Raw genomic sequence first — 13,495 nt, forward strand, 5'->3', positions numbered from 1 at the left:
GGATGAGGATGGGGATGAGGATGGGGATGAGGATGGGGATGAGGACGAGATCCCGGGCGGAGAAAGTAGCTGCTGTTGGGCTGCAGGTCCGGCAGGCGCAACATGAGAATGAATGCGAAGGCGAACTGAGTGGAAAGTGGAAAAGAGTTCCGACGGGAAGGCATGATTATCGTAACCTGGGCAGGCTCCAGTCGACAACGAGCTTGACCATCGGCGTTGCCACCACGGCCCTGAAGGAGAGGACCATCCGCAAGCGCACTGATTATGATTAGCGACGCTTAAGCACTGAGGGCTCCCTGCGGTGGCCATCCAGTGATCCGCCGTCGACGGTCGACGCTGCGGGTCGGCACCTGCCAGCAGCCTGACGAACAATGCTGGCTTGGATATATTCTGATTATTGTTTCGCCTGCAAATTTGCCGACCTTGAAAAGAAATACTTTCGCCCATGGTTCCGTGGCGAACCTATATCTGATCTTTAGATATGCCAAGATATCCGTCTTGACAAGGATCATGTAAAGGCTTAGGTCCACGGGTTTGCATCTGCATTCGACATACAGCCCAGGAGATGTTCTTTCTTTGAGCTGGACCAAACTGCGGGGCCCGGATCTCAGGAATCAGAAACGCGATCGGGACCCAACAACTCCTCTCTGTTCCAGAGATTCCTGCACTAGGTAGGTATAACTCTTGAAGAGCCCTTAACATCAGCGTGCAACACCCGTACCTGATTCGCTGCACAGTGCGCCACATCTCTTGCTTCCCATCTGTCAGTATACTCCTGCAATGGATGATGCTGAATGGCTGGAAGCATTTTCCAGGCAATGAGATACCATAGAAGTACCTAATGTATGCGACTTGGAAAACTCTGAGCTGTTGCTATCGCTGGGCAGGAAACTTCTGACTCCTCCACTGATAACTACCCAGCTGCTTCTAATAATATACCTATAGGCTATGGTACTGGACCAAGCCCCCGAGGAGGTCCATCTAACCGTGCCACTGCAATCCGCCACTTGCCACCTCAAGTTCTGTTGTACTTATTTCTAAAATCCCTTTCCTGATTCAATCCACCATTGTATGTATGTATATGGTTTACAACTCCTTTATTATTAGGACCCCTATGTACCTTTACGGCTCCATTCACGAAACCAGCGGTTCAAAGGTTCGACCAGATTCGAAAACAAATTGGACCTACGATATCGCGAAGTAGTAAATATAAATCTAAATCTAGACATAGTTAGACGGATAACACAACCCAATTGCACTCCATACCAAGGTTCAACAAAGCATGACTACCACTCTACCCAGTCAATATCCCTACAATAAACCTTAGACTCACCTACCCCACAACGTCAAAATTAGGCCTGTATCCGCTCCCTCAGCGAGTCTTGACGTCTACGTCTATCAAGCTAGCGAAGTCGTCCGTCTATCTATCTAGCGAAGTAGAAGGACGAGGACGAGAACGAGGAAGAGTCATCCAGCGGGGATGCAGACTTAGAGTACTATTACTTTACTTTACTACTTACTACCTCAATCCCAGCAGTATCAACGTATCACTATTATTATCCCATCGAGGCCAATTACTTATAACCTCGTATACCGGCTTCACATTCACAAACAGAGCCTTCAGACGGCTTGGGAGGTTGGATTGTGGACATAGACACGTACCTACGGAGTACTTGTTATATCTATTTCATTTCTTCGAGGATTTGTGAGTTGCCACCACTACCACTACCACATCTACCATTGATTAGTACTAGGCTAGGATAGCGCCCCGGCCGGATCTTGCTCTACATACCTAGGGTACTACTACTAATTCGTAGGGTAGGATGTAACGTATTGGGAGTACCTAAGGTAGGTAGGCAGGTTGGCAGGTAGTAGGCAACTAGGTATATAGATGGGTAGACGGTAACTATACAAGTACCAGCGTCGGCAAATCTATGAAAAGTGACGAGGGACAGCTACAGTGATTTAAGTTTATGTATAATGCTTTGAAAGTATATTTAAGATTCAATTAAGGTATGTATGCTGCAGTAGTTAAGGCCGTTAACACATCACATATCATGCAGAAGCATAGTGAAACAAAGCCGAAGAACTGAACATATGGGTATCATAATCAAACAAGAACAGAAATGCCAAATGACTAACATATCGGATGGTCTTCAACTGTTGTCAAGGCGAAAAGCGGCCAAGGCGAGATTAAAAGTTAAAATGTAAGATCGAATGTTCCAAGTGGATGCGGTTGTGGGGAACGGTTAGGTTCTTGAATGGTCTACCAGGCTTCCTCGACATCAAGAAGCCACTTTCGGACTCCTTCTCTAAGCGTGTTATCGACTCCGGTCAACAGACGCTTGCGACTATCAACCAGGCCAAACCCTCCCTCGTCTTCACGGCAATGCTCGGCGACCACACTGCGGACCACTTCTTCCAAGGCCCCGAGGACTAGCCGGCGACATTCGGTGCGAGGGGCTTCGAGGGAAGGGGCGTCATCTCGAGCAGCCACAAACTCCGTCGTCCTGTCATTTTCCTTGCGCGCTCTGGTTGGAGACGGTGGCCGGGTGGGTGCCAATGAGGACGGCCCGCTCTGCGCGAGAACTCGTTCAAGCGCGTCAACGAGGGTTCCGTCCAGATCCATGACGGGCTCCTCCACAATCTTTTCTTTTACCTCACGAATGGTGTATCCATCAAAGTGAGGATTGGGAGAGGCCAACGCAGAACCCATAGCAGTGGGGACGAAAGCGCTAACCTGCGACGTGGAAATTGAACCACCCGAAATGTGCCGGGGCGTGCCGGGAGTAGAGCTTCCCCGCGGCGATGTAGGTGATCTCACAGAGCCGTTCCCAAGGGCTCGGCGTTTGAGACGCAGGCGCTTGACGGTGAAGGTTCGTACATCAGCAATCAGAGTTGTGGCGACATCCACCCACTTCTCTGGCCCATCAGTATCCAATGCCACAGCGCTGTTTGGTGTGGGTTCAGATTGCATTGCACGTTTGATGTCAGCTTCCAGGTTGGCATAAGGTCGAACGCCTTGAAGTAAGAAATCATCATGGAAGTTTTTCAACCATCCAGCGACATTAATATTTGGACCATCGTTATCTTTCGGCTGATTATGGAAGCCCGAACCACTGCTATGTGTGGAGCCAAGAGCGTCGATGCTCGTTACCGATGTGCGAGTCTTCTTCGGCGATGCCATGGTAGAGTCACCAGACGAAGACAGTGAGACAAACCCAGGCAACGGGAGCTCAACATCCACAATCCCGTCTTCTTCTCGGACGGATAATCTCAGCGAATTTTCCTTGGCGAGGTCTGTTGTTGAAGACAGGTCTTGGGTATCTTCTTCGACCTTTCGTTGAGCATTCGGAGGCTGCGGGATGGAGATGGTCGCACTAGTGGCGATCTGAGAAGGGTTCTCGCCCGAAACTTCCTCAACCATCTGTGCAAGCTTTGGGGGGTTTCGTTTCGGTGAGATGTTATAGACCGAGGTTGAGCGTTGACGGTGCCCAAGCGACGGTCCAGCACTGCCATAGTCCGTCGACGATTCCTGGCGAGAGTTCCAGAAACCACTAAACAGACTGCCCCAGCGACCTCCGGCGGAAGGCACACTGCCGTTGCTGACATTTGAGCTTTCGCTTCTTTGTAGACTCTTCAGAAGAGTTTCTGACGCTAAGCTGTCCGCCCCATCTCCGACAGCCGGGTCAGATCCTTGCCTGTCGGTTCTTCCTTGGGATGCAAAGTGAGGTACGGGAACGGCGCTGCCAGGATTGGCTGTCGATGTTGTCGGCGTGCTGATGGTCTTGCTGCGTGTATCCCCCGCATGCAGAGGGATTCCTACTGCTCTGACCGAACGAGCATCTGATCCTCTACGATAAATGCTAAAGTCGTTCTCGGCACCATCCGTTGACCGGTGAGCCGTCTCATTCGACGAAGCACTGACAGAGCGGTGGTGTTGATCTCTATCAAGAGGCATTCGGCCCTTCCGAGACCGACGCTCTATGGCTCTGCGAAGCGATTCCTGCCGTAGAAAAGGCACGGCGGGCGGGCTTTGTGAGACAGCACGAGTCGACGCAGAGGTGCCCGGTCGAAGTGGAGAAGGAAGCGGTTCAAAGCGATGTTTCGGTGGGAGAAACGCCGATAGAAGGAAAATGAGGCGCCGCGCAGTCATTTTATCATTCGAAACAATGACCGTCCGATAAGGCAGCGCCGGTTCTGCATCCGACTGTGCTTTCTGCTGGAGATGGTGCCGTCGTCGGTACCAATCAGGACCCAAGGCGTTCAGCCACTCTGTATGATTCCCCAGAAAAGCAGTAATCAAGACGAGGAAGAAGAAGCTATGCTCCTTGTCTCCCATTGTGCGGACGATGGAACGACCTTCCTCGCGCCACACACCCCAGCGGCTCTGCCCTGTTATCACATTAGGGATATGCAACGCAGTGCTGATACGGCGAGCACTCCGAGACGCCTCGGCTTTAAGTCGCGCATTCATCGCTAGAGCATCGGCCGGTAGATGGAGGAAAGTCTGGTTGGTTCGTTGCATGTTTGGAGGTTTCGCAGGTTTCGGAAACATTGCTGAGGAATCTACTCCTTTCAACCCGGAAAGTATTTCCTTTCGCGAGATCCTCTCGAGGTGTGACAGAGTGCGGTTGATCACATCCCAGTGGTCTACCAACATGTCAATCCGCTCGTCTAAGCTAGCAGGAGCAGACGCGATGTTCTCATCGAGATATCCTCCACGCCAGCGGTAGTCTGAGTCCAGCGAACAAGACATTCCTGGCTTAGGCGAATCCTGGCCCTGCCCACTGAAACGAGATGCTGGCCGTGCAGCGTTTCTGGACAACACCGGAATCTGGATCGTGATGGCAACTGCGTACATTGGAGTCTTCTTTTCCTTGATTTTCTTGCGCTTGGTGACGTCTGGGAACGGAAACCCAGCTTCAGGAAGAGACTCTTGATGCAACGAAGTGGCATAGTCCGGCCCCTCTGATGCGTCACCTGCCTCTGGCAGATTGACGCTAAACATCCTCGTCAGAAGAATTGTTACTTTCGAGCGAGGTTTGTAGTCCGTCCGGTTATTACCAGCAAAACCCGAGGAGCTCCCGGTTGTGAACGATCTTGTGAAAGTATTGCGCGTCGCAGGAGACACATTCCCAGCCTCTCCTGGTGCGTCATCAGCGGAGATTATATGCATCTTTGTGGAGGAGCCGCGGTAGCTGAATGCACTGCTGCCGAATATGCAATTGAGAAGCCCTGCGTCGTTCATATCTGTCGGCTGGCGAGAATGGGTTGGCCCTGGAAAACCTCCGGCCTGGGCCATCGTTGAACTACGACCACGGCCACGAACAAGCGCACTAGAAGTGGAAGAAATCGATGACCTGCGTGTGTCAGCTCTTGCTGCGAGAGGACTCTGGTCCACCATGGATGACTGGGAAAGATAACCACGCCGTCCGCGGGTGAGAGACGACATAGTACGCGCATGTCTGTGACCAGGATTCTCAGACACCTGGGATTCCAATCCAAGGCCACCGGGAGAACGCGCTTCTGATGTGTTGGCCCAGGTATCGAGGAGCATGCATGGTTCCCTATCACCCAGGGAGTTCTGAGCAATCACCACTCGAAAGTCTTTCTGAGGATCCAATTCCACGCCCCCGCGGTCATCGAAGGCACCGGCTGCAGAGGCATTGGGCGAGTTGAAAGCGGTTTGGAGAGGGAAGACGTGCGTATTCGAGCGTCGAAGAACACTCGCATCGGGAAATAAAAGGCCGGATGTGTGTTCCTCTTCGGTAACCGATTCGAGCTGAGGAGGAGGTTTGTTTGAGTATGCTGACGGGCTCAAAGTCGAAGCCGCGGTGTTCAAAAGTCGGCCGAGCATCGTGATGGCGCTAGAGCAAGTAGAAATAACAGTCCGCAAGGTAAGGAGCGACAGGTAGCAAAGAAGCAGGAACAGAGAAGACGAATCAAGTCAACACAAGAGAATTCAAGTCCGCCCAATGCAAAGTTGATCTATAAGCGTCCCCGGATAGAAAGGTGCACACCCAGGATCGGAACAAAATCACCAACAGCCAGAATAACCTGAGCCGTAGTTCCCCATCACTCAATTTACCTGAGGAGGACCATTCTCGAGGGATCCGTCGACCCGAGTAGCAAGTGTCGGATCTAGTAGACGTCGCCGCCGGCCGATGGCAACGAACAGAAAACAGGTGTATAGTGGTATAATGACGGCCTTATTAAACAATTGAGTGCCACCACTCCACCTGAGGGGCAAGTGGGAAGCAGGTAAAGGAGAAGAGGGGAGAAGAAGCGGCGGAGGAGGAGGGTGGGATAGTGAGAAGGGAAAGTGGTTGGGTCCTCCAGCTTCGGGTTGGTGAAGATGCCGAAAGGGCGGTGAGGGAAGCCCACCTCCAGCTCCCACTATCAAAGGACAGCCCACCCTGCAGCCTGGAGGCAAGGACATTCTTCACTACTGATCACATCTGCTCGGTGTGCTTTCAAACGCCGATTGGTAGAGCTGAGACCTTTTGTCTCTGCCAGATCGATACAAATGACCAGGCTCGTTGCACAACCATCCTTGCTACTGCATGCATGGACATGGATGCGGCGGGACGACTGCTGTCGGGATGGAAATAAATGTCAAAGCTACACTGACGTATTGCATCACGTATTGGCTCTAAGACCAAATGGCTGATGAACAGACGAAGGAGATGCAGAAGCGAGGGGACCGAAAACGCAATTCTGAAGCTCGGACCTTCTTCTGCGGCAGGAAGGGAACGGTTCTACGAAGCATAAGAGAGCAAATACAGTTTGTGAAACAAGCTGTCCAAATGGTATAGGTATGCATACGTCCATAATCGCCTTCTTGGGAGTACTCCGTAAATTGTACAGGCAATAGCAAGTTTAGACGTACACTCAAAACATCATTAATCAAGCCTTCGTCTTCCGCTTCACCTTCTCCACTAATTTCTTCAGATCATCTGTACCGGATTCCGTAGACGCGCCCTTCTTAGACCGCTGCTTTTGCTTCTTCGAGTCGCGGCTCTGGTCCTCCTCGTCTCCGCGCTCATCGCGGTCCCGGCGGCGCTTGCGGCCCTCTTCTAGCAGAGCCTTCATACCCGACGTCGCCTTGAACCGCGGGTTAGTTGGGTCGATTGCAAACTCGTGGTTCTGGAAGAGCCGGGAGAATCGTGGATCGCTAACGTCCATTTCAAAGTTGTCGGCAACCACCGGCGCCACATCCTTGCCCTTGCGCTTGCCCTTCTTCTTGCGAGCCTGCTTCTCTGCCTTGGCGATGTCATTCATGTCAAAGTGCCTCACTCCAGTTTTGGCGTCATCGTCGTCCATCATCAGCAGTTCAAGTTCGGCCCGTTTGGCTGCAGCGGCTGCTTCCTCGGCTTCGCGTTCCACCCGCTTCCTGCGTTTCTCCTCCTTGCGGCGAGCAGCGGTGGCTACCTTGTCAGAAGGATCAAGGAAAAATGGGTCATTGAAGCCCAGGTCTTCTTCTTCTTGTGCCTTTTCTTCAGCAACGTTGTCCTTCTTCTCATCGTCGCCAGCATCTTCCGTCTTGCCGCCCTTTAGCTTCTCCTTGCGGCGCTTCTTCCTCTCACGCTCTTTGCGCAGATACTTCTCAACGCTGGTTTCCTCTGGCTCGTTCTCGAATATGGTGTCGCGGTTGGGTTCACCGGCCAAACCAGACGTAAACGTAACCTCCATCTCACCAACCGGGCCATCAGATTTGGAGGACTTGGCCGGCTCCGCGCTTAAGCCAAGAAGCGCTCGCATGCGCTGCCGCTCTGCCTCCTTCGATGACGTTTTAGTTCCTTCTCCCTTTGTGCCGTCGATGATATCCACGCCTCCTTCTTCTTCGTTGTCGGAGCTATCGCTAGCAAGATAAGCCTTCAAGTCGTTCTCGTCAATATCCTTTCGACTTCCTCGGAAAGCACGAGCCTGCGCTTCTTTGCGCGATTTATCATCCGCATCCCAAGTCAGCTTGACTTTGCTGTGTTGAAGTGCGTCTGTCACGAAGTCGTTTGGCTGGTATCCATCTGGGATTCGCTCACACTCGTCTCGTGGCTGGTCATCGGAGAAATCTGTATCGTCGGGCACGAAACGAAGATCAAAGAAGTTTGCGCTCGTTAGATACTCCGCCCCATCGACATTGTCGTAGACATGCTTCGCAATCTGTTTTGATGAGAATGTCAAGATAGCATAGAAGTAGCGTAGTCGCTCCAGCTGATACTTCCGGAGCTGCGTAGTGTTGAACTCCTCGCCCTTGTCTTCCTTGAGCATCGACTTCTTGATCCGCTCATCCTCCTCATCAGAGTTAAGCCCCTCATCCTCATCTTCATCTTCCTCCTCGTCCTCTTCTTCATCATCCTGCGTAGCGAATATCTCCCTCGGCGGCCCTTCGGTCTCCTCCTTCTCCATGCGCTCTTTTCCAAACTCACTCGGATAGACAACAACCTTCGATACCTTCCCACCAGCCGGCACAAAGCTCGAAAATACAGCCATCAGATCCTCCGCCCGAATATTATCCCAGTCCAGATTGACAACCGCAATCCGATTCGTCACCTCGCCGATAGGCACATCTTCGCGCTGCTTATCAGGGAAGTCCAATTCCTTACCACCTAAAGCTTCCTCGTCGACCTCATCCTCATCCTCATCCTCATCATCACTCGACTCCTCCTCGCTCGACGACGATGAGAACCCCCCATCACGCGCTGGGTCATAACCCGCTGCGCGGCGATCAGCCTTCTTCAGTTCTTTCAGAACCACTTCATCATCGTCGACGCTGATGTCGTCTTCCTCGCCCTCGGCTCCTTCGTCGTCATCTTGCTCTCCCTCGTCCTCGAGTCGATAAAACCGCTCAAGATGTTTCTTCGTATCATCGCGAGCTAATTTCCGCCCGTATCGATCAACAGCCGCATTCCGCGAGAAGTCCTTGTCGGAAAGGATATGCGCGAATCGTTTATCGAGTTTCGTGTGCGTGTGTCGTTTGCTGGGGAGGCGGTAGCGAGGATCTGTTTGGATGTTTGCAAATCGGGGGTCGGCTGTAAAAGAATTAATGACTATGTTAGCCCATCAGGCTGCACGCTCCCATTGTCGCATGGAGAAGGGGCGGGTGAGGGAAGGAAGATACATACTGATGACCGGGCCGGCATCGCGTTTACCTCCGCTGCCTTTCTTGCTTTTCTTGCGGTCTGACATGGCTGGGTGCGCTCGCTGGTAGATTTTTAAGATGTATATGAGAAACGGGACGGCTTTAAATTGCGTATAACTGGAAGATAATCGGGTATGGGTTGTTTTGTTGGAAGGCTAAGTCTTGGAAAAGAGTTTGAGGCTCGATATTTTTTTTTTTTGGCGGCCGGATCCAGAATCGACGGACGCCGCGGCGACGGCAGTCCCTCCAGCATTTCATTGGAGGTCAAAATTTCACATGACAACTCACAATTCAACTAACAGTTCGATTTACAATGTAAATTACAGCCTACTCCATATCTAAATCTATGGAAGATAACCAGTTTAGTGACTGAAATTTAGTCCTCCTGCTTCAACCTGCTTCTATAATACATTTTTACACCTGAAACATCAACTGGTTCCATAGCTCAGTTGGTTAGAGCGTCGTACTAATAATGCGGACGTCGAGAGTTCGAGCCTCTCTGGGACCATTTTCCTTTTTTCCATTTTTGGAGCTTCTGCTTCTCTTTTTGCCACTTCGCAAGGAAATGAAGGAAAACTTGCTTCCATGCATGTATCTTGCGCACGATGGTGGCCTACCATTCGAGCCGTCCTTTGTGTGTGGGCTGATGAGCTTGATAGGCAAATACTGCCATCTCGGCTTTTTGAAGACTTCATGGTGCAGGCATGTTGATATCATCTATCAATGCTGCTTTTGTCCATGGTCCTATCTTGGGGACAAAGCCGTGGTTTGAAATACTGCTATGGTCCGGCCGCTGTATAGGAAGATATGCGAGTAATTCTACTCGCGAGCTTCGGAGCTCCCAGTCTTTCCCCTTGGTATTGACCAGAGCTGGACCTCACTACTTGGGACTCTTGGTGCTGTGGTTGGCATTTAGATAGAGCAGCGAAGCCTGCGATGTCTGCTGCATCCAGGTACAAGCAAGTACGGGGCCAGAACTTGAAGTCTCCGGCCTGTAGCTTAGAATACTTCGAACTTCCTTGTCTGGTGATTCGGTTTAATCAACCATCTTCCTGTAGTATTGTTATAATAGTGACAACCATCCTTTCAGGGCATTGCTATTGTTTGTCATGAGCTTGGCTGGAGAATATATCATTAATTGTTAGGGTTCGGGCACCCCTACATGTCCAGGGACAAAAAGAGGAGCTATGTCCAAGACCTTGCTCTATTCAGTACCTCTTGTTTCTAAAGTTGCATCGGTCTACTTGAGCAGTCGCCCCTCACAATATACACGTGGAGGTATGCTCGGAATGAACCGCAGCAGCAATTTATATTTCTGCTTTATTAGAAATAGTAACTTCCCAGGACTCATTAAGTCCTCACAGATACAGACAGAGGACTTATTAGCCATGCTTCAAGCTTAATAAGTAGCACTAGAAGGGGACATTTATGCCACCTGAGTTTTGTGAGGATCAAAGAGGCACTCGTAGTCCTCAAAGCAATAATGCTAGGTAGAATGAGATAATGAATTTACCTTATATATAAAAGCTTAATTTACATTACCATAACAAATGGTTCCATAGCTCAGTTGGTTAGAGCGTCGTACTAATAATGCGGACGTCGAGAGTTCGAGCCTCTCTGGGACCATTAAAATTTTTTTTTTTTTTTTCACACATCAGAAAAGACATGACACTAATTTTTGCACAAGTTAGCGTTCTGCCCCGGGCTATTATCCCATGAGCCGAAGTATAATCTGCTCAACGAGCACTGTGTTAGAAGGGGTATACTGCAATAGTCAACTTCCGGCACGCAATGACCGTGGACCACGTCAGTATAGGACTGTTTCATGCTCACCCCAATCGCCTCATTGCGCTCAATATTCCAGGCCTTTAAGAACCATGTCCTTTTGCAGGTTGTTCGTGAGTGGGGAACGGGATTGAATATGGGAATGAAACATTGTTGTCGCGGTCGTGGACCTACGCCTCACTACTCTGGCATGTCCAGGCACTGGAGTCATGAATCAATCGTCAGGGAACTAGGACTAGACATAGAACATTCCATCACTCATCAGCGGACAAGAGCATATTTACAAGCAATGTATGCATGTATATATGTATGTGTCTGTAAATGCAGGCATGCAGGTATGCACACGGTGACAATCTATATGCCGCTTCAACACCCAAAATATCTGTTCTCCATCCATCTCGGCTCCCTCTCCTCCTCAATTCGTCCAACAATGACCTTAACATGCGGATACACAGTGCTCAACCGCTTAAGACCCGATTTGCCCGCTGCACAAGTCACAAAGACGACCCTCTCCTCCGCCACGCCGTGGTCGATCAAGACACGGACTGCCATCAGGGCCGCTCCTCCACTCGCCATCTGGGGGTCAAGGAGCATAACAGTAGAGTGGGTTTCAATGCCCTGCTGCAGCTTGAGATAGTGGAGCTGGGGCTCTTCATTGCGCTCGTTTGTCCGGATGAGCATGCGGCCGGTGATACAGTCGGGGATTGTCCGCTTTAGAGCGGTTTCGAGACATGAGCCGCCGCGCAGGATTGCGACGGCTGATACCGTGCCTTCTTGGTTTAGGCCGTTGTAGGATGTGTGCTGGGGGGTTTCTACTTCCCTGGGTGTGTAGGAAGTGATATCCAGTGCTCTATATCCGACGGCGTTAGTTGTTGGTCATGCTGTACACTGGGGGCTACGGCCAGCCTTGGCTCAAGGATTAAGATTTACCTTTCAATCAGCAAAGCAGCTAGTCTATCGAAATAGAAGACAAAGTCGACTTGTTCCGTCTCTGGGTTCTGGAGTATAGTGTTCATGCCGATGAACTGCGGCGTTTGCGACATCATCACAACATTAGGCGATAGGTCTTCCTCAGATGCAAGGCGGCGCAGCTCCTTCAGGGCTTCACTGTGCTTCTCGGATTTCTCCTCGAGCTTGCGTTGGATGTGTTGTACCACCATGCCTTATTTGTCAATTTTGCGGCAAGATCAAATGACGGATGTGGGTCTTACCGATGGCTGTTTTATTCTCGATACCCCGAGGGATGATGATATCTAAATTTCGGGGTCAGCCGTGGTATTATTGGTAGCATTTGCGAAGAGAAACATAGTGTTTACCCGAGACTGAGCGTTGGGGCTCAACGTATTGCTTATATGAGGGCTTGACATAGTTAAACCATTGTTTAATGATTCCATCAATATCTCGGCCTCTTTCCTTGACATCACGTAGGACTGTTTAAACAATTGTCAGGAACCTGGTGACCGTGTAGAGGGGACTACATACCCCTACGTCCTAAGCAGACGTCCATATCCGCTTCTACGAAGATCTGGAGGGAAGAGTAAGCTCCATGGCGGGCCAGATTGTGAGAAAAATGGAGCATACTTTGACATCTAAAAGGTCCATGATCCTTTTGTCATGGAGTGCAAGGATGCCCTCCAGGATGAGAACGTGCGGGGAATAGAGGGGAGTAGTATGGGCTTGTCGTTGATGGTGAACGAACGAGTAGACAGGAATGTCTACCTTCTTCCTTCAAGGGACGGTGGCAAGTCAGTTGAGTCAATCTTCAAGAGCCTGTTGTCGATTTCCACAAGGCTTTGCGGTAGAAGTCAAAGACATAGGGCTGCCGTACCCTTTCTTGAGGTCTCTAAGACATTGTACCAGAGCATCGAAGTCAATCGATTCTGGGCTGTCAAAATCAAATTCATTTGCATGTGCTTTCGTATGTTGTTCTGGAGTCAAGCTCTTATAGAACGAGTCCTGCAGACTGTTAGACCTCTTAAGCTCAAAGCCAGGCGAATATCGGGGTGCATGTCTAGTTGAGGGTGGTGACGCTTGGTACCATTACAAGGATGACAACCCAGGGTATATTCAGGGATTTCACAATCTCCATGGCCACTGACGTTTTTCCAGATCCGGAACTGCCAGCAATTCCAATGATGCTCAAATCAGCCCATGGCGGAGAATAGCGCTTCTCGGGCTTGGTGGCGGCCGAGTACACGGGCGAGATCGACTCCATGTTGCCTACTGTTCCTGACGGTGGGATATAACTCGGTAACCTGAGTATCACACGGCAGGAGAATGATCAGGATCAATAGGCAACAGGGGCCGATCGAGCGAGAAATGAACTGATAAGCGGTTGCAGGCGCACAACGGCGGTTCTCGAAGTCTCAAGAGTGCGATGAAGCTAAAACATTTTAAGCGGTATATTTTCCTGTTGCGGGTTAGCGCCGTTCTGTTCTTCAGCCGCCTCGTGAACAGCTCAGTGAGGAACAATACGACCTTCTTCTTGACTGATTGTATATACCAAAGAAACATATCCCTAGTCTAGACAAGGATTTGAATTTGGTTAATGTTCGAGTTGAAGTCTGC

The 13,495-nt window shown here is 50.6% G+C and overlaps 4 protein-coding genes and 2 non-coding genes across 6 annotated transcripts in view; 3 read left to right on the forward strand and 3 right to left on the reverse strand.

The window, feature by feature from the left end:
* The window catches only part of BDV17DRAFT_266666 (uncharacterized protein), a gene marked incomplete at its 5' end in the record, with an annotated part of 1,127 nt that extends 122 nt beyond the window's left edge, over nucleotides 1–1,005 (forward strand). The window contains one exon of the mRNA XM_073758292.1: nucleotides 1–1,005. Within this exon, the coding sequence (XP_073614192.1) occupies nucleotides 1–272 (272 nt within the window).
* Nucleotides 1,006–1,976: 971 nt separating this feature from the next.
* BDV17DRAFT_266668 (uncharacterized protein) lies at nucleotides 1,977–6,301 on the reverse strand. The gene has a single exon (XM_073758293.1). It carries the CDS (start codon nucleotides 5,858–5,860, stop codon nucleotides 2,267–2,269), a length of 3,594 nt encoding a protein of 1,197 aa, XP_073614193.1. The 5' UTR covers nucleotides 5,861–6,301; the 3' UTR covers nucleotides 1,977–2,266.
* Nucleotides 6,302–6,377: 76 nt separating this feature from the next.
* Nucleotides 6,378–9,294, reverse strand: BDV17DRAFT_266669 (pre-rRNA-processing protein ESF1). Its single transcript, XM_073758294.1, has 2 exons — nucleotides 9,126–9,294; nucleotides 6,378–9,032 (listed from the first exon to the last, which is right to left on the reverse strand). Exons 1-2 carry the CDS (start codon nucleotides 9,187–9,189, stop codon nucleotides 6,910–6,912), a joined length of 2,187 nt encoding a protein of 728 aa, XP_073614194.1. The 5' UTR covers nucleotides 9,190–9,294; the 3' UTR covers nucleotides 6,378–6,909.
* A 282-nt stretch (nucleotides 9,295–9,576) lies between these two features.
* BDV17DRAFT_t100 lies at nucleotides 9,577–9,650 on the forward strand. The gene has a single exon. It is a non-coding gene; the product is annotated as a tRNA-Ile (tRNA).
* Nucleotides 9,651–10,694: 1,044 nt separating this feature from the next.
* On the forward strand, nucleotides 10,695–10,768 carry BDV17DRAFT_t101. Its single transcript has one exon. It is a non-coding gene; the product is annotated as a tRNA-Ile (tRNA).
* A 68-nt stretch (nucleotides 10,769–10,836) lies between these two features.
* BDV17DRAFT_266673 (uridine kinase family protein) lies at nucleotides 10,837–13,459 on the reverse strand. Its single transcript, XM_073758295.1, has 9 exons — nucleotides 13,406–13,459; nucleotides 12,966–13,337; nucleotides 12,756–12,883; nucleotides 12,509–12,653; nucleotides 12,410–12,452; nucleotides 12,244–12,357; nucleotides 12,139–12,180; nucleotides 11,858–12,089; nucleotides 10,837–11,777 (listed from the first exon to the last, which is right to left on the reverse strand). Exons 2-9 carry the CDS (start codon nucleotides 13,140–13,142, stop codon nucleotides 11,294–11,296), a joined length of 1,365 nt encoding a protein of 454 aa, XP_073614195.1. The 5' UTR covers nucleotides 13,143–13,337; nucleotides 13,406–13,459; the 3' UTR covers nucleotides 10,837–11,293.
* Between the last annotated feature and the right edge of the window lie 36 nt (nucleotides 13,460–13,495).

Source organism: Aspergillus undulatus, assembly GCF_047715775.1.
Source record: "Aspergillus undulatus strain CBS 261.88 unplaced genomic scaffold BDV17scaffold_34, whole genome shotgun sequence".
NCBI classification, from domain to species: domain Eukaryota; kingdom Fungi; phylum Ascomycota; class Eurotiomycetes; order Eurotiales; family Aspergillaceae; genus Aspergillus; species Aspergillus undulatus.